The sequence below is a fragment of the Pelecanus crispus genome, chromosome 10 (genome assembly GCF_030463565.1).
Source record: "Pelecanus crispus isolate bPelCri1 chromosome 10, bPelCri1.pri, whole genome shotgun sequence".
NCBI classification, from domain to species: domain Eukaryota; kingdom Metazoa; phylum Chordata; class Aves; order Pelecaniformes; family Pelecanidae; genus Pelecanus; species Pelecanus crispus.
In genome coordinates, this window is record NC_134652.1 from 31,887,170 (window position 1) to 31,907,759 (window position 20,590).

Here is a 20,590-nt window from a genome sequence, read left to right on the forward strand (position 1 = left end):
AGCTTAAACCACTGCTGGATGTGACAGCAAATTTCACAGCTGCAGGCTGTTGTAGGCTGGATAAGGAACCACTGGATAGACCGTACTGCTGACTGCAACCGCGGACCGCCGTGGCGACAGTGGTGCGCGAGTCATGGACAGTTCAAATCCCTTTGTTTAAATCCTCTAGCTGAAATACTTTGTTCTTGTATTATGACCGTATCGGTCAATTTTCTACAAACTGCAAAAAAGCAGTTTGCAAGTGTATGTATAGATATGCCATTAGCTCAAAGGTAGTTGAAAAACACTAGAGGCTGGACCACAAATTTCACAGTAGCAATGTGTGGCATTAATATGACATTAATATCCTTATGGCAGATGATTAAGGCAGGAAATGGAGCTTGGTGAATTAACCTTCCCTAGCAGAGTGAAACACGCTCATATAAATTGAACTAAATTAATGCAATACATTGGAATATTTCCAACTCTGTCTTTAATGCAACAGGCCTTTTTCTTTTTTTAAAATCATAATTACATTGTAGATGAGTAACTAGGACATATGAGCCACTCAGCATGGAAGTGTTAAATAGAGTACATCACTGATTATGAGCATTTCATAAACCTAAATGTGACAGCTGATTCTTACAGACAGCCTAAAGATGCACATAACCATGTTAATACCTCTGTTATACCTCCTCTTAATTTAATTTTTTTCCATCTGGGTGTGTATGTGCAGAAATACCATGCATCTTTAAGCATATTACTTTAAATTGATGTTACTGAAAAAAAAAAAAAATTCTTTCCAAATGGGTTAGAGCTTTTGGGGGTTTTTCATATTATAGCCTAAGTTATTTTAGTAGGATTCAGTAAAAAATTGTCCCCCTTTTTCACATCGTCATACAAGTCACACATTATTAACATTAAAACAAGCTTTAAAGACAGTCAAGCCTCTTTTAATATCATTATTTTTCTTGGATTTCATTATAAACTATAGTTTACCATGGGAATCACTCCCTGGAGTCATTATTCAGATTTAAGTAAATAAGTAAAAACTTAGGAACACTGCAGTGTTCTACCCCTGATGTAGACATACAATGAAATATTGTGACTTTGGATATTAGACTGATTCCAACTATTAAAAAAAAGCTCTAAGAGGTCAAAAAACCCCAACCCAACAAACAAACAGTTCCTGCAGACTGGTAGATTATCCAGCCAAGTTGACTTATTGTAGAGGATACACGACACTTCATTTTGTAGAATCACATTTTTGACTCTGCTACTAGAACTGTTAGATCTTAATCCTGATGAAGTTGTTGGATTTATGTCTACTTACATGACTCGTGACTTTGGCTAAAACCGCATAATGGAATTTAGAAGAGGTTTGACAGAAATGTACTTGACGTGTACCAACCACATGGTTTTACTGCAACCAACTCTTGGTTCTTGGTATATCAAAATCAATTAAAACAAAGCAACATAGAGTGAGAAAAGATACAAAGTCAGGGCATTCAAATTTTTCTACCTTTAAGTTCCAGCATGAGGTCTGAATAACTGCAGTATAAATGATTTATATGCTTTCCTTTATGTTTTCCATGGTGACCCAGTACATGCGGGTTATTTTCAAAGTGACATGAGCCTGATTCTGATCTCACTGACTTAAGTTAAAACGTCACTGATTTCAAACGGTCAAACTAGGAAATGGATTCTTATCTGAAGCCTGTCTCTTCTTCATCACTGATAAAAGAAGTAAGCCATGTTTCCAGCTATTGTCTGCCAAGAAGAACAGAAGCCCTTTAGATCTGCAGCCTGAGTATGCTTACGATCTGACGTACACCCTGCGGCTCCAGGCCTTCTCTCTAACGTGAAGTGAAAAGCCCAAAGAAGAGTAATTAAGTGCCGAGACCAAATTATAGGCAGAGAATTGGGACAAAATGAATCAGTACACAAATTGGTCTGCTTTTATATGACAAACTTCTCATACAAATATTTCTGCATTAAGTATAATCTTCTCTCAGACTTGATCAACTAAGCAAACTAAAGAACATCCTCAGTTTCCACCGCAAATTAAACTTCAGAATATTACAGAGATCAAAGCAACACCTTAAGGAAATGAGTTGCAGTCAATGCATGTCAGTCAATGGGTAGACCGTTGTCATATCAGCGCAAACCTCGCCTTGGTATCTAGATTAAAAATGCTGTGTTAATTGTAATACAACAATCTACTCAGGAAATTGTTTTGTCACTAAGTGTTACGAGTTTAAAAAAGAGACGTTACAAAACAGGCTGTAGCTCACAGCACAGTAGATTTTGAGGGTCCCCTGCACCTGACTGCACATAGGAATAGAAACATTAGTTTCTTCTGGGGCCAGGTGAATGTTAGGCTTAGGAGTCACATTCCAAAATGAAGGAAGCTTAAATGGTACTTTATATAACGGATCGCGCAGAAAATCTTTTTTTGCAACATTACAGGGGAGAACATAGCCGTGGAGTTGTTTGCAGAGAATAATGTTCCACTGGAACTGTCTGATGCAAAAGGATTAATGGAAATAATAATCTCCTTTCAAAAACACCCATGTGGTGGAAAAAAACCCATAGGTGGATTTCATGTTCAAAATGAGGAAAAAAAAGCTAGAACAGAGCTTTTGCTAGTGGCATTTCACACAGCTCTTGCTGCTACTGGTGCAACGTCCATGAAAATTGATTTTTTATTTTTTATCTATGTACCCATTCATTTGGCTCTTTTCAAGATATATGTATATGCTAATATAATTCATTACCACCTTATGAGTTATGATTCAAGCCTCTCTAATTATTCAGATTCTTTACTTCACAATTCTACATGTTAAGACAAATCCCTAACCCCCCAGGAAGTGTGCCGATCTTCCAGTTCTAGCTGCACTCTTTGGGCTTCTCTCACCCTATCTGGGATTTTCTAGAAAGGGCATTTTCCTCTCCCCACAAGACAGTGTGTTTTGATCTCTTCCACGGGTGGGAAAAGGTGATGATGTTTTGCAGTCCAGCAGAGCCACCCCTATGGCTGGAACGCCATTTGACAGATTCTTGTAATGTACTCTTTATAAAATGAAAAGGCTCCATGTGCTCAGCAGTGAAACTTTATAATCATCTGATCATTTAAAAAGGTAAAATTTTTAAACATTACTATTTGCATTATATAATGTTACAGCATTTAGTAGAAAATGCCAATATATCCTAAAATGTCTCATATAATCCACGCCTATGAAGATGTGAACCATTATAAAGAACACAGAATGAACTTCTTTCATTGTACTTTGCTAACTGGAATTATAAGTCTACTTATACCTGCAGAGACTCATTGAGTCATGGTCAAAACCAGCTAAAGGTATTGTTTGGGATCCATCATTAGGGAGAATTGTGATGAACAACAGAATAATAATATGGGTGCAAAAAATCAGTGGGGAAAAAAGACTTAAAAAAAAAAAAAAAGAGAAAAGAAACGGCCAGTAAAAGGGAGCACAAGCAAATACATAAAACATCTACATTTTGAATAAGCCTGGAGCTAACATATTGAAAAGAAACTATGTTTAAGTGTGTTGCTATACCTGTATTTTGGTGTTGCATGAAAAGAAGGTAAGTTCTATTTTGGGTAGAAAGATACCCAGTAAGAGAGGAACCTGGCTACATTCATCGCACACGTAATTTCAGTTAAGTCATAACAACTGTGGATAAGTTTATGAGATAAGATTACCAGAAACGTGCACTGGAAAAGCAGAATTATTAAAGGTCAATGGATTTTGCCATAGGCCAAAGGATATGCGTAAGACACATGTACGGTATGTAAACCAGGGATAGGGATAATACAGCACAGCACTCCATTCTGAAGAATAAACCAGTAGCCAGTACTAAATAAATATTTTGCATTCTTCAGGTATCAATAAAATGTCCACCCCCCCCTTTCCCGTTCTTTCTGAGACATGCATATCATACAGTGGTTATGACAAAGCGTGCTCATCAACAATGAAAAGCCATCCAATGTCATATACAGAGCACTGGATATATTTTTGTGGGGTTTACCAGTTCTAGGAAGAATATCAAAAAAGAAACATTACGTTTTCTAACTATCCATCCTTTTACCTTCAAAACAATGAAGTGCTTTCAAACGCTATCTAGGATTGATTTGTATTTTTCACGTGGAAGATACTCCAGAAGAAAGCGTCCAGGAAGAGCTGCCGTGCCATGCGCGCAGGGACTGTTCGAGGTATCATGCAGGGAAAGAGCATTCCACACAAGGAAATAACCTTACCTAGCAAATTCTCCACCCTGGGCTTGTGCCTGGCCTGCAATCGCATCCATGATAGCGTCTTGGGAATACATGCTGATCGGGGTGTTATACTGGGCATGAATTATAGTAGCCTTGCCGCCTAGGCCTTTCACCTCAATGGGTTTGTGCGTAGACAGGGCAGAGTCCTTCAGGACATTGGGGTTGAAACGCTCCGTGAAGTCCGAGCTGGGTTACGCAAGAGTGAGGTTGGACAGGGAAGGGAGGGGAAGACAGGAGAGAGGAGTGACAGTCAAGTGAGAGCAAGAGCACCAACAGAGGAGCGTGCGTGTCTGTTCACGGCATCTCACCACAAAAGCTTCCGGTCAGAGGACAAGAGACAACGTAAGTGAGAAGTAAAGGTTAAAAGCTGGCTGCGCTCATGGATGACATGTTTGTGTTGGCTCACAGACGTATAAAGAAGAAAAAAAGGTGAAACGGTTGTCATTGCATAAAGATGACAAATCCCTAAGTATTTATGTGATACTTACACATATCAAAATTCTATTCTTACATGCATATATATGTAAGTGTATACGAACATACACACGCACGTATATATGCATGCCCATGGACGTATGTACATACTGCAGAGAATTCCCAGTTTATTCACTGCATCCATTCATCCTTTCAGAAGGGTTTTACAAAGTGCTAGAAAGTGCAATGGGGTGAACAGATGTCAGGTCCTCTATTATTTAGAAGGTTCCAGTACTTTCTGTCTGGATTATTAATCATAGCAAAATTTAGTAGTTGCACCTTTTAATCTTCAAAGCTTTCCTCACAAAAATGAAATTAATCTTCCCAAAATCTCCATACAGCCAGCCATAAGTGTTGCTATAGCACGATAAATGCTCGGTCTCAGATCAAAATTTCCTACGGTGCAATCAACGGGACAACTGCAGTTGGAAGAGTAGCCACCATATTTTCCAGTGGCTCCATTTATGAGGAAGGATTTTTATTGGAGAAACTGAGCCATGAGCAAGTTAACTGAAGCTCCCATTGCAACAGAATGAGTCAGTTTAACGTCAGACTTCAGCTAAAGAGCACCTGGCTTCCTCATAGCACCTCCTTGTACGTTGTTCTACTCCTAGAGTTAGGACTGAGTATTGCCTGGAGTTTCAGTGAGCAAGCGAAAGCTCAGCTGGCAGTCACTGAAGTAGCTGCTCTTCTCTGACCTGTGGGAGAGCAGATGAATCTCCGGTCTGCTGTTCCTGTCCTGCCAGCAGCAGGAGGATGCTGGCAGTGTAGGTTCCGTATGCTCACCAAATTGGGCAAAACTGAGAATTCCGTCCTTTGGGAAATAATGGATATTTCACAAAAGTTTCATTTTGAACTGAGCCCAAAAGCTGGAAATGGATATATGTCCCCACCAAAAGAAATTCTGAAAAATGTAATCCCGTTTGATTGGAACAACTTTCCTTTTCAGTTTAAAACCTTTACATTGTAAGTGTATCAGCTAATATTAAGTCTTTTGCTGAATTTTTTCATGTGACTGAACAATGGCTTCTCTGGCTGGCAAGGGAACAACGGTGTGGCTGGCTGCCGTGGGCTGGCCCCAGAGGGTGAGTGCTAAAACCGAACCCTCAGCCCGGCGTGGAGGAAAAAGGAAAATCAAGTAAAGCTGGCAGCCCTCTGACTTAACCTTCCAGGGATTAGCAAAGGTGATGTGCCACCTCTGAACCTAGCCAGGGGGTTCCACTAGGTTTTCAGCCTTTTGTTTGGTGGGATGCCCTGACTGACGATGGAGAGTACGAGAGACAGTCACACGTCATTCAAAATACTCGATAGAACATTAACAGCCACATGCTCAAGGAACAGAGACATAAATCTGCACACGCTGTATTACAGCCACAGCCTTTAGTTACACACATCAACATTTTAAGGGAAGGAACCGGGAAGCTGCATTATGCATTCAAAAAGTGAAAATTATCTTTTTACAAAGACATTTTCACATTTCAAATCTCTCTCCATTAACTATTCGTCAACTGTGACAATATTACTATTACACTGACATCATCTGTTGAAGGGTGATGCGAAGAGACGTGCAGGTTGTTACACTCTTGACTTTTCAGCATGCACGTGCATTACTTTAACAACGGTATCTCTTTTCTTTGTAATACCCTAAATGATCACATGATCATTATGAACACACAGGTCCTTGAGATCTTGAATTTAGCATTCTCTTCCCCCCCATTAGAAGTATTGAAGAGATTCTAAAGCCAAGAGCTGAGAAGATTATGTGAATGAAAAGACAGAGATTAAACATGCCACTTTTAAAGAATAAAGTCCAAAGCAATTGGTTTCCACAATCAATTACAAAAATAAAAGCTAGTAATCTTAGAACAGCCTAAACTTCCCTAACGGTAGCAGCAGTAGTGACTTAGGCTTTCACTTGTGGTATTTAAACAGTTTCAGCGACATCTTTCAAGAGGTTTTAGTCACATTACGCGTACCAAGGTAAAACTTTCACTGAAGTTAACAAGATTCCCATAAAAATAAGAGAAAAGGGTACGGATTTTCAATTGCAGAGTTTCCTTTATAACTCTGGAAGTAAACAGAAGATATTAGTGCTTGTAAGGGGTGCGGTGCTCTAGGACAAAGTGGCAGAGGTAAGACCCTAGAGACAGCCGGAGCTCCTCTGCAAAACGAATGGGATTTTTCTACCAAGCTGGAAAAGGATCAGGAAACACAAATCCCAAAGCAAGTAAGATTAAAAACACCCCTGTAATGTGACTTCTGCTTTCTAAGACAACTGTAACAGAATAAGTATCAATGTAAATTGGCTAGCGTTTCATCACTCCAAAGGAGTTACATTATTTGCATGAAATCACACTCACACCTCATTAAAATCGACAGAGAATGCCAGATCGGTGTAAATTATATGCATTAAATATTATTTCAACTTTGTGTATTCTACTACTTCCAACCTTCTCTTGTCAGTCTAAATTTGACATTTAACTAATATAATTATTTGTTTTATGCTGAATTTAACCCAGTCTCTCCAGCAATTTCAGTTCAGAGATGGAAAACGGGAATTTAGAGACAATCCTCTGCCCTTAGAAAACCAAAGGTCAAAGCTGAGGACTCTGTGAACTGTCCTAAATAAAGCAGATCAATCACATTTTCAAATCAATAGTTGCTTCTTGTTTGGGCAATATGCTCACTAAGGTAAATTACTTTTTAGATCTTTTCCATATCAGTATCTCATACCAACCTATATTTGAATTTTAGTGGAGTGGGACTTTGGAAATTAATTTGTATTGAGGCTAAAAATACACCAAAAAATGCTCAGATGAGGCTCCCCAAATCCTGAAGGCATGAAGACTAAAGAGTTAGGAGGAATTAAAGCCGGACTATAGAGACAAAAACATCTGAAAGCATTTACAAGCACTGAGCAAGCTCAGATGCTAACTCCATTTGCAGCATTAGAACATCACCAAGAAATGCCGAACATGTGGCGTGCTTAGAAGGGAGCACCACTGGACACCAGTGGCAGCCCGTGACGCTTGCCATACCAATAAGATTTTTTAAAAAATTATTTCCACTTGCAAGCAGACACAGCAGGAACACAAGGGATCATGCTACCCCAGAAAACAAAGCTTCACACATACAGCGTAACACAAATACTTGGCACTATATAGAAGCGATACTAACTTGGCAGCGGTGTTGGTTATGACCTAAAAGAAGAGAAAGAGAACAAACAACATGAAAACCAACCAAACAGAAAAAGTCAATAGTTTTTAGAGTGCAAAGGGCAAAAGGTATTTACAAAAGCTTACTAAAGCTTTTTTCAGACCATCTACAAATAAGAACAAGTAAATGTATGCCTGAAATCCCCAACGTGATGAAGAAAGGAAAAAAATGTAGGGATTATAGTTGATCCACTAGGACTTAGTAGGGTACCATGGCATTTTGGCTGACCCTTAAACATGATTTTATTGCTGTGCATCCCTAAAAGTACTATTATCAAAGTGTATGGGGGGAGGGAGTGGAGGGAAGAAAGAAGCATTGGCCGAGTATACGCTCATCTGAAAATAGCAAATGAGTGGTAGAGATTATATTCTTCCCTCAGATGCTAAATATTCAGGGATGAAGCCTGTTCTCCTCAGGCCGTCCTCAGAGTTGGTATTGCAAGATTGATTTTTTTGTTCTTTTACATGCTGGAGAATATCCAAAGAATATATTGGTAGATGTTTTAAATCTAAAACTAAGGAAAATGCCTTTGTACTTAACAAATTATTGGCCTAAATCTGACTGTACCTACACTATGCCAATAGTGGTGTAAGTCAGTTTCAGAATAGTCACTCCTAATTTATTCCATGTGAAATGAAGCAAGTCTGTGCATTATGTGGGTTTTTTTGGATATCTGTATCAGGATATTTTCTTCCATATGGTATGTACACAGTATGAAAAAAACGTATGTTCATGCTACATCCTGCTTCGCTGCATAAACAAGAAGTGATGGCAGCTGGCACAGTAATTCCAAAGAAACACAATACAAAACTCAACGTAGGCTTTATGCGGGCCAAAGCTGGGAGCAATGGACAGGTAGTGTGCTTTATATTATTTGCTAATAACTCTTTTCATTGGTCACACAAATAGCACTAATGGGCTACACCATTTATTTTAACTTAGCTTTTTCAAAGCTTAGAATACCCGTATTTTGCTCTTATAATCTTGGGTGAAGAGTAACTCATTATATGTTGCGCAAAATAAAAAGGAAGAGAGTCTAGGATCAGTTAAGAAACATTTCTTCTTATTTCGCTGCACAGAATGCTGTTGACAGAACTGGGCACTGAACCTTCCAACTTGCTGCTGTAACATTTCTGGATCTGGGATTGATCCAAAATACTGGACAGCAATGTTACACTGTTAGAGTGACATTCAAAGTGGATTTGTCTCCTGCTTTTGCCTTGTAGAACCTTGGATTTTACTGCTTCTTTTCACATACAGTCCTTTTGCACTGGCTCATCCAGCTGCCTTTTTCATGACCAAAACCACTCTAATGAGCCAAAGCTGCAGTAAAGGCTTTGCACTTCCGCATTTCCAGGGAAAAGCAATCACAGATCACCTCCCGCAGTTACTGTTCTTCAGACTCTCAGATTTGAGAATATTCTTCTAACTTTATAAACCTTGCATTAAGCCAAATATATCAGTCTGTTACAGGAACCAGAAGAGATATATTAGGAACAAGCTGTAGCCTGTAAGCACATCAGTGCTCCTATATCCATTTTAGGTATGTGCAGGACAGCTGGGCACTCATTTACAATGAAATACAGTGTAATAGTATCATTTTCTGAAGTGGACTCTGATGCCTGCTTTAATCTTCTAATCCAGGCCTCTGCCTTATACATAAAATAATATTTTAAAGGCAGAGCTTCCGTCCCTAAAATACACCTTAATGAGTGGAACCACTTGTTTGCATATAAAAATACGTTCAAAGGTAAAAATCATTACGTGCACACACTAAGAACGGCTCAACGGCCGTGTGTCTCAGTAAAGATTTTCTGGATGTGAAGAGGCTACTATAGCTTCCTTCAGAAAGAGTAAAGCTTTACGTCTCCTTATGTTTAGTGTGTGATGAGAAAATTCTCTCCAGTTCAGAGCCACACATTGTTTTAGCTTGATTCTAAATATGGACCTGTATGAAACACCCAACTTGCTGCTCACAGAGGTCACGCAGTAAGAAGCTAGTAACCCAAGCCACCTGGCACGTACTTGTGGGACAGGTATTTACTGCCCTTGACCTGAAATGTGAAAAATAACTTACACTGGAATGAAAAGAACGACATGTTACAAGCTATGACTCACTCTTTGTATTTATTCATACTCCCCTTTCCAGAGCTTTCAGCACATCAAGTTCCACACTCTTAACAGGCCACCTCTATTTTCACCCTGGGCCACGGTGATAAAGCTTTAATGTAACAGTGTATCGGAGAAACAGGTGCTTTGTTATTCTTCGCAGATCAAGGAGATAATCTCAAAATGAATTTTAGCTTTCTGATAGGATTTTCCACAGGGTTTAGCTAAACCTCTAACAGCAATTCACACAATTAAGTTGAAATGATTTGGTGAAAAGGACACCCAACTGAAATATGAAATATACCTTAAGATCAACCCCCAAACCTGAAGTTTCTTATAGCTTTTACTATACCGCTAAATGCATGTTCATGGATGCATAATAAATTCACAGTTTTGGAGCACCATAATTTCACAATCTTTACGCAGCATTTTGTGTTCTACAACATGATAAGAATGTCCCCAACAAAGGCCAGAGCTGATTTTGTAGAGCTCACAGTGCTTTCCTTGTGCACTCTTTCACACATATCCCCAATGAGATCGAGTCCATCACGGATGATACCAAGTCCCAAGGTAGTTACAGGACCCATGTTACTCTCCACAGAACAGTAGGGAAGATGCCTCTCACTTCATGGATAACACTCAAGTGGGAGTGGGAATGACAGGATTATTGAACTCTGAATTTTCTCTGCATGTAAACAGAGATATACAATTCTCTAAATCTCAGAGGAATTGCCTGAAAAGACGCACGTACTTAGTAGCTCTGGGCTCTTTCACCTTTTTGGCTTGTTCCTGGGCTGCAGGATGAAGGCTGAATTCTTTTAACAGAACATTTAGATGAATTCTCATAAATTTTCTTATTTGTCCATCAGTGCTACAGATATTACAGGCAGCTAGACAGCAATTCCTTAAAATTTTGAAAAAAGAATAAATCTCAGAGGGTTGTTCTAAGGTAATTCAGTGCATTGCCACAGGCATGCACTAATATGTCCATATAAAAGACATAAAACATGGAAAAGCAGCAGAGTGAAGACAGCGAAGTGTTTCCTGCAAGTACACCTTTTTTGCACCCCAACAATCACTGCCATATTATGTAGTCCTATCGCAATGCCCTCTGGAATCAACAGAATGGTTCACACTGACTTCGGTGAGTGATGGATGCAGCTGTGTTGTAATTTTGATAATGAAGAAATAGTCAGAATGCTGAGCCATCCAAAATACAGCCCCTTCACCCTCACCCTTGCAGATGTTAAGGAGGGTTGTGAAGACAGTGGGAGAAAGATAGTGAGCTATACTCCCAGGAAACTGCATATTGAAATAAGACAAGGATTAGTTTTCCTCAAGAAAACTGTAAATTAAGAGAGAAGCATTCTGAGGTTTATTTCGCTGATCTTGCTTACTAACTGAAATTATTGTCTTTTAAACACTAATTGCCTTTCTTAATTATCCAGTATGGGAGGATAGGATTTTTTCAGATAAGTTAATGAGGTTTGTTAATGCCGAGTGCTCAAGAGAGTTACAATGAATCATCTAAACTGCTTGAATAATCTAGAACATCTATATGTGCTCTTTTATAAGGATAAAATATCCTTACTTTGCTACAACTTCAAACCCCTTGGTTTTATGCTTGCAAAGAGCTTCTGCGATGGGATATAAAGTACTTGAAAATATGCATTTGCTATCAGACCTCAAGTGGATTGTCTCAATTTTCTGTTTTTCCTCATACAGCCAAGTCCCTAGTGTTGAAAGTACACTTTTTCCCATATTCATAATAAGAAATTTATCTTCATTTTAAATAAACACAAATAAACAAATTAGAGATTTGTTTGCAAATTAATACATGAAGGCAGAAAAATTAGGAAAACCTGTTTCTCATTGCTTTTTCTCATGTATTGTAGTCAAAGCTCCTCACTTCACGAACCTACTAATTAAACAGTTGACCTGCAATACAGTAACACTGAAAACCTTGACAGCATGGGCTCAAACTATCTGGGTAGTATCTAGAGATCATTCCCCGTTACATACAAGTTAAGAGCAAAGCTAACGGTTGCGAGACAGACAATGTTCAAACCAGAGGATTCAAAATATTGCAATTTTGACTCATTTTGCATAGGAAAGCCAATACATTAAGGCAGGAATTATAGCTGGACACTCCAGTAGACTAGCATGTCAGATGTGCTGCTCAAAGCAGTTTCTCTTTAGAAGAGTACCAAAGATCAGATCTGTTTTATAGCAGCTTCTATAACAGCTGACAGTGATACTTGGTTCTATGAGACTACACGCATTACATGCTAAATGCCAGAACCCCGAGATGATCACAGTTACTTCCGTCAGCGTTCCTCCTCATGCCCTGCTGACTATTGCCAACCCATATCGCCATTCAGATACCAAAGACCAAGAGTTATTCTGTAATGGTACTGTGTATATGTTTTGGGGGGTAGTGGAAAATTTAATGATTGTTCCAGACCTTAATCATGCTTACCAGACAAATGCACAATGGGGCAGGTACTATTACATTCATTTTTCAACAAATTCATTACTTATTGAAATATTAAATATTTTACCATGTTACCTACCCTCTAGGAAGTCCACCTTCCGAAGCCCTTCGGTTGAGACTTAATTTATGCATCTCAGCCATTTCCCTTAGAGTCTCTGGTGAGTAAAGGCCAATAGGGTTGTTATACTGCCTCGCAGGGCTCAGCTGGTGTAAAGGACTATTGCCCTCGGTCACTACAGGGCTTAGTTTTGAACCTAGATAACTCTTTGCAGGTGAAATGTCAGGAGTCACAGACTGAGAGGACATGGAAGATCTAAGTGTGGTAGTCTTTAAGTAGGAAGAGCTATTTGAAAAGCTGATCTCTTGCTTGTTGAGGTAGCCTGAAAACGTTCCATTGGTTGCTAAAACACTACCCATAGGCCCAGTCGCCGTGTTAGTTAGAGGACTGAAGGTTGTTCTGTTGCCATTGATTTCCCAAGCAGGTTCCTGTAGTAGCAAACATGCAGGCCAAGAAAGAAAAAAGAAAAGAGCAATCATAGAACACATGCAAAAATAACACATCTGCAATTACTGCTTTCTAAACATATTGATAAACTTGCAATAAATAGATTAGGGCCAAAGCATCCAACCTTTCAGGGAAGCCTTTCAACAAAGAAACGCATTGTTTCAAAATATGGGAAGCAAAACACACTCAGGCATTTTTTTACTGGGTTTTAGTTGAAATCAACAAATAAAGCTTAACATTAAAAGAGCATTTGCTACTAGTCAACCTCATAGCAATAATTTTATATAAAGACAACACTGTCTGTTCATTTCTAGGATAATGAAGAAATCTTAAAAAAATGTCTTGAGGTCAGAATCATTTGAGATAATACACAAACATAAAAGTCAATGCCATTATTATAAAAACATAATGATTCTAAACCACACCATTCTATTTTCCATGAGTACACTTCAAGTTATTGAAGCCCACACATTGCATTGCTTTCATAGGCTCTGGTTCATGCTAATTAGGCCATGCAGCACGGTTAGCAGATAGACCAACAGGACTCGAGAACAGGTACTGCTCAACAGAAGGGACACTCCTATTCTGATCATTTCTGCATAATTTTCTCTTGAAGGAATGTGTGCATGAGTATGTAGATGATGAGCAAGTGATCCTACAGTCATGTCCCAGATAATATTCCTAACTAGGACAGCAGGACGTATTGTCTTAGTTGAAGTCACAGGAATCTCTCCTTCAATAGCTCTATACTCATAGAAGTCTGTGCTGGTGCTCAAATTAGAAACATTCCACCAAAACCTCATCCTGGAAAAATGCAGTACTATGCTTCAGTTTCATAAATAATTTGCTATTAATGCAGCTTAGTGAAACCAAACTAAAAGGTAGTATCAAAAAAGAAAAATACTGCTTTTTCAGCAACACAATGCAGAAACTAAGTTGTCGCATGAGTTCCGAGGAAGTTTCCTGTAAAACTTCTGTGCTCATGTTGCCTAAAACACCCTATCACTGCTTCAAGCTCGTTCTCGTGCAACACCATCTAAATCCCTAGGACTGGAGGGTGGTCAGCACTTCGCGGGAAGCACAGAGCACCCTTAGGGTTAAACTGCCTCATTTCCTTCCAGCTGCTGGCAGCATGGAGTGACCACAGTTCTGTACTTTTTGGACATCTGCCTACCTGCAGTATGGACAATTTTATCAGAGAGGAATACAAACTTCACTCTCAGGAGGGCATTTTATATCTTTACTCCCAGTTTTCTTATTCTTTAACTGCTAAAGGCTCACTGGCTGGAACATGAATAACAAGATTCTAATACTGATTATTTTAAACTTCTCTTTAATGTTTGCCTTTTGAATCTAGCATCCTGACTGCTGGAACTCATCAGCACATATTTTAAAATAATGAATTATATAGTTTCAAAAGCTGTTTTATTCTTCACTTTTGTTCGTCTGTAATTATGTGCTTTGGATTAAAAAAAAAAAAAAAAACAAACCAAAAAAACACAACTATAGCCGAGGTACCCAACAAACTATTTGAATGCTTGGCAATTTACAGATTTCTCTAGAGGCATAATATCAATCTGTAGTTTATCTCAGAAGCTCCTGGCTCCAGCCTAACTTGGGCTGCATTGCTTTTGCTACAGGAGAAGGATCACTTCAACCTCTCCCTCTGGACCTAGATATGCTGCAGCCATAACTGGTACCCAGGTGCCGTGGTGCTCAGTTAAGAGGCCCACCAGTAATGCTGGCAGCATGCTGCAGCCCAGCTCTGGAGCACGGGAACAGGCAGGGGACATTATCCGGAAGAAGCGATGGAGCCCACAATCTGCCCTCCGTGCAAGCCAGGCCCAGGGCAGGCGGTGGCCTGCAGCGACGCTTTGCCTCGCTCGGGCTGGCGCTGCTTCAGTTGCCCTCTTTAACATCTTACACGCATCTCCCCCATAGCCTTGCATGAAACACGGGCCGGAGAATAATTTGGCCTCTGATTTTCTACTTTTGCTACTACTGGTTATCATTAATGTCATTTACTGATTTTGATACTAAGGTTCACTAGAAAGATAAATATTTTGTATTCTCCTCTTGGATTTTTCTATATTGCATATTTAAGGAGATTACATTTGAAAAAATCAAGATAATATGTCCTGATTAATTAAAATTAATTGCAAAAAAACCCCTAAAGGTCTAAGGATATAATTAATCATAACATTAAATACATTTAAGATGTTTTGAACCAAAAATGTAAGGCAGATAAAATGAACCGAGAACATTTTTCTTAGTAATAAACAGGAAGAGATTTTAGCTGGCATTAATAGCTGCCTGAGGCTGTAGAAACAGATAATCCTAAAAGCATTTTTCAGACTACGCCTTTTTAAATAAATACATTTCAACTGCATACTTCAGTCATTATACCCTGACATAGAAAACAGCAAACAACCAACCTTTAAGTGGCCTACTTCAAGCTTCCAGGTATTATTAAACAAACATAAAACAGGGATTCTCTCTAAAAATGTGTTGTACAAGACGCAAAAATGCACAAGGCCACGTTCATAAATCAAGTCACCCCTTGTGCAAATAAGCATTACATGCTAGCAGAGAGGGGCAAAGCAAATATTTAAAAAAAAAAATAGAGGCAGTAGAGAAGAAAAAGGATATGCCAGAGTTATATTTGTTTGTTACCCTGAAAACTCTGTGGCTTTTACCTAAGTTAACTGTGGGTTTCCTTTCTAAATGCCATAATAAAAGGACATGCAAGGAGATCTGATTATAAAGTATCAGTTTCAACTGCTAACGAGAGAAATGCCAGATATTTCCTTAATCCTAATGCATGTTCATAGTTTTGGTGTTACTGGACACTAACAGTAGGCAAAGGGAAAATTATAGGACCGCCATAAAAAATGATGATTTTGCTCACCTTTATGACACGACTGGAGTTTTGGTTTCACTCCTCAAACAATTTCTAGCTGGAATACCAGCACGCTGGCACCTCAACGCTAGAATTCCTAGGAACCCAGCAGTGCCAGGTTAGCACTCTCCATTTTGAGTTAGTATTCATGGCAGTTTTAAGGTAGTTGATTTTCCTGTGTTCAGGGGGAAAGGGATGAAACAGGAGGTGTCTAAGAGAGCAGCTGTATAACTTCTTCTAAATAATTACTGCCCAATAATCAGCTTATTTAGCTCTTGCCTTTTGTGATTGACAAAGAATCTCTCATTCAGTTTATTTCCAGTAGGATATTTTAGATTCCCCCCCCACCCAGTTCAGTGGCAAAAACAGATCAATGCAGCATTTCTGAAACCATTTCTGAATGTGAAGGTCAAATTTCTGATACTGAGCAGCAGCACGGCTTTTAGCATTACATCACATGAAATGCAGCCAACAGTAACAAACGTTCCCCTGTTTCCCATCTCTCTCATCCCGTTTTGTTTCAGTCTCTGTGGCTGGAAAAGCAAGCTAGCATTTCCAACTCTGCAAGTTTGATGCTACCCTTCAGCTGACCAGAAGAGGAGGCTCTGACACTGAGCAATGGGGCTTCTTCCCTCGAGAAAGATGCTGTGATCCTGCAGCAATCCCTTACTAGGAAGGGAAAACTGCGTTTTAATTTCCCAGCGTAATGTCAGTGAATGAGCTGAAAACTGATGAATGTAGAGGAGTCTCAAACATTGGGGAATAGAAGGAAGCTATGAATCAGCTCAATTTCCATTCTGAAATAGCATTATTCTTTTCTTTATAAATATTCAATTTCTATGAAAGGCAAATGCTCCTTCTTATGTATCAGAGAAGCGAGAAACAAATTTATATTGGAAGACCCAATACCAGTTTTTCAGGTCCTCTTCCTTTGACAGCTCATGTTCTATTTATCTATTGCTATGACCGTACAGTCTTTATTTACCTTTTGCATTTCTGGGAGAACAATTTTAACGCTATGCTAATGAATTTGACCTCCCAGCATGCCCAAGAAGCAGTTGTTGCTTTAAACTTTTTATAGAAAGAAGGAAATGGAGGCATCATGACATTAAATGACTCTGCTCAAAGACAGCCAACAAATAACTTTTGGCTCGGCCAGCTCTTCCATCCTATGCCTTGCTTAAGACGTCAATCATCTCTTCATCTGTTTTCTCTTAGCCACATAGGTTCCCAAATTTGGCAGGAAACAAATCATAAGCATTATGAGATTCTCACTGGGACTCTGAAATAAGTGTGTTCAGTACTGTTTCATAAACAGGACAACACATAGTCATATTATTAAAATTAAAGAGGCCGTCTTAATTAATGCAAATATATAATACCTTTCTGCAAAGGGACAAATGTTAAATCTATGCTTAGCCTTAAAGCTTCACCTTGAACATTTTGAACTGCACTGAGCTGAATCTTCTCCTGTGTTGTGGTCCCCCTGAAAAGCTGCAGGAACTCACTGACTGATGATGGCTTAGTTTCAATCCTTGGACTCATGCTTACTACTCTTGTTATTTGAATGCTTTCAGCATTAGTTATGCCCTTTCTTCCAGCTATGCCAGGCCTGTGCAAAAGACTTGACTAAGTCTTTTGACTAAATCAAAAAAGATTTGACTAAACTAAATGAAAATTGTTTCAAGTTTGAGATTTATGTCAGATAAGGAAATAGTGAAACTGTAAATCAGTCAAACTTCTATTTCCAATAATAGCGCTACAGCTCAGTTGACACCATACTTATGGTTGCAGAACGTGTATCTTCATAACATTGATCAGCTCAAGAAAGTAAGGAGAGATTATATGTTACTTGTGGAATGTAGAAAAATTTCTATCGGGGTGAAGAACTCTGGGGTTTTTATACCTTCCTTATGTCTTTGTAAAAGAATGTATGCTTATTTTTCTAAAACACAAAAAGCCATGACCATAGCAGTCAAAGAAGAAATACATGCTTGAAAATTAGTGGAAGCTGCAATCAGATCAGCAATAATGTACAAGAGAATTTATGGTTTAAACTAGACACTGAACTCGCACATGCAGATTTTTAGCTAACATTGCCGTGCCTTAACCTTGACTCAGAGAAAGGTGAGAAAAACTTCTCTCGATGTTTGAGGACAACACTGTCGTGACTGTCTTGTAATGTAGCTTTTTGCTGTTTTTTGAAATGCAACTGAATTCACTTCATGTGAACCATCAGAGTCTAAACACTGCCAAGCAGTGATGTGGAGGTGACAGCTTCTGCCTATGTGTCACGGAATTCTTCATTTCTACAGTGATAATGTTACTAGAAATAATAAAGGGACAAGCAAAGAAACTTTGACTTTTAAAATATATTTACTGTAACATACCTTATTGCAACATCCCCATACCACTGTTTGTATCAGTAAAGACTTTTTATTCTGGATTTTGAGACTTCTCCAGTGAAGCCTTCATTCCCTTCCAAACCACCCTCAGAGAAGAATTTTTCTTCAGTTAAAAATTACTGTTATCTACTAGTGTATACTAGTGACACAAACGTCACTCCTCTTGACCTGCAAAGGGCCCCCACTCCAGCACTCTACTGCTACATCTTCGCCCTCGGCCAAAGACCCTACACCTAAGACAACCTTTCTGAATACTGCTAGGTACCCTGTTTCCCACCAAACCTGCTCCCAGATGCCACCCTTTTCCTCCAGGAGGGTTCCAGTAAATCTCTTTTCCAGCTGCAAGTACTGCCTGTAGCCCATTCAAAATAGGCTGCCTCCAACAGCTCCGATAAACCTTTCCCAAGCACTGATGCACAGAATGCTCAAGTGTGAGATGACACACTCCTGAAAGAAGTGTTGAGTCCTTTGATCCTCATCTCTCACTGAAGGGTTAAAAGAGGAAATGTAAAGTGACTTTATAGCTTTCACGCCAAAGGCGCTTTTAGAACCTCTAAAAAAAGCCCTACAGTCCGTGGAGTTAACTTTTCTATAGGGTAGATAGTTAAGGGAGAAAAATGTTTTGTGTGGTAAACAGCTTTGAATACCTATGGCAGTAATTTTAAAATTGTCATTTGACAGGGAAGAAATGTACCTAATACAGAGTCATGAAAATCTGATGTATAAAAGCTTTTATGTGCCTGTGGTGGAAGTAGGCAAATTTGTAATACCTGCACAGGTGCTATTGAGGGTCCCAAAAGATAGTTTTCAGTCTTGTGTTGGTGAATACCTCTGAAGAGACATGTCTACTTGCTGCCTTGAGAACTAACAGCATTCTGTGTAGTTCTTGAGGGAAAGTAAGTACTCTCTCCCCCTTCCTGTCCCTATTACTTTGCTGGTGCAGTCGAACACCAGTCTAACTAAAAGAATGATCCATTGGTTTTTTTCTAGGAATTTCACAGTACTGGTTGGTGCCTCTTCCAATAACTTTCCAATAACTACAACAAGATAACTTCTATAAAATCATGATATACGCAGAAACAACTCTGAGCAAGATAAATTCTTTATTTCATCTTCCCTTGCCAAAAGGTTTACAAGATCTGGAGTGAAATAACATTATTTCTGTCCCAACTAATAAATGGCCAAACAGGTTAATTTCAAATTTGACAAAATAAAATTGAATCAAATTATTCTCCCCAAGTGCATTCTTTTCTGTTAGATTGAACGTATTTGCAGCAGTTACAGGGATGATGTTACCTTCTGAGCTCTGAATTTGGAAAGCATGGCGTTTATAAAAATTACTTAAAATTGATCTACGGAAGTCAACTGCCAAAAACAGTAGAACATCACCTAATTCCCCATGTATTATGATCTTCAGTGTTTCTTATTTATACTGCATGCTAGGGATGAAACTGCCACTCACAGAAGGGGTTAAGTTGCAGCAATGGAGATTTTACCTCCTCTCCATTTATCTAATTAAATGCATTGGCAATACAAATGTCCTACCCAGTGCTTCAGCATAAGGATATATACCATCTTTCAGGTATCCTTGCTCCTCAGTGCCTCCAAAGATACAGATGATGAGTTGCCAGGTACAGTCAATGAATGCTGTTTATTCTAATATGAACATTTATTTTATGGAAAATGACAAGCTTTGACAACAGAAACCAAGCCATCCATTTCCTCTGCCACCTGCTGTTATTCATTAAACTGACTTGTCCTCTTTATTTTTTATTCTCATGTCTTTTGAATAACGTGACAAAAATGCAATATGATGCAAGCTTTCAAATGCCCTAATGTCCTCTTTCCAAATCACTGTCTTTTCAATTGTATTCAGGATTTGGATACACGGAGGCACAATCTAGTGGTTTTCCCCCAAGAATCTACAAGAGCAAATGTGTATTTTGAGAAGCTTTGGTAGCCTCTTGCAGCCTAGATGAAAACAAATTGCTCAGAATGGGTTAGACCAGATTACATCAGAGGATAGCTGGATGCTTTGGTTCTGTTCCTCAGAAATTAGCAAGATACAGATGACTAATACATTGCATTGTGGCAGTTTTGCTGCCTGTGTATTCATTCAATGTTTACTTATTTGGGGTGGGCAAGAGCTATTTCCTGTAGTATGTGTTTGCCTTCACTGCGGTAGGTAAAAATGGTATTAATTTTGGCT

General features: G+C 39.0%; 1 protein-coding gene across 2 annotated transcripts in view; it reads right to left on the reverse strand.

Moving 5' to 3' along the window:
- Positions 1-20,590, reverse strand: part of LDB3 (LIM domain binding 3) — a 119,546-nt gene that overhangs the window by 50,314 nt on the left and 48,642 nt on the right. For both annotated transcript variants that reach the window (XM_075717504.1, XM_009483395.2), the window contains exons 4-5: positions 7,931-7,953; positions 4,262-4,465 (exon numbers count right to left, since the gene is read on the reverse strand). In XM_075717504.1, coding sequence (XP_075573619.1) covers positions 4,262-4,465; positions 7,931-7,953 — 227 coding nt within the window. The remainder of the gene's footprint in view (positions 1-4,261; positions 4,466-7,930; positions 7,954-20,590) is intronic.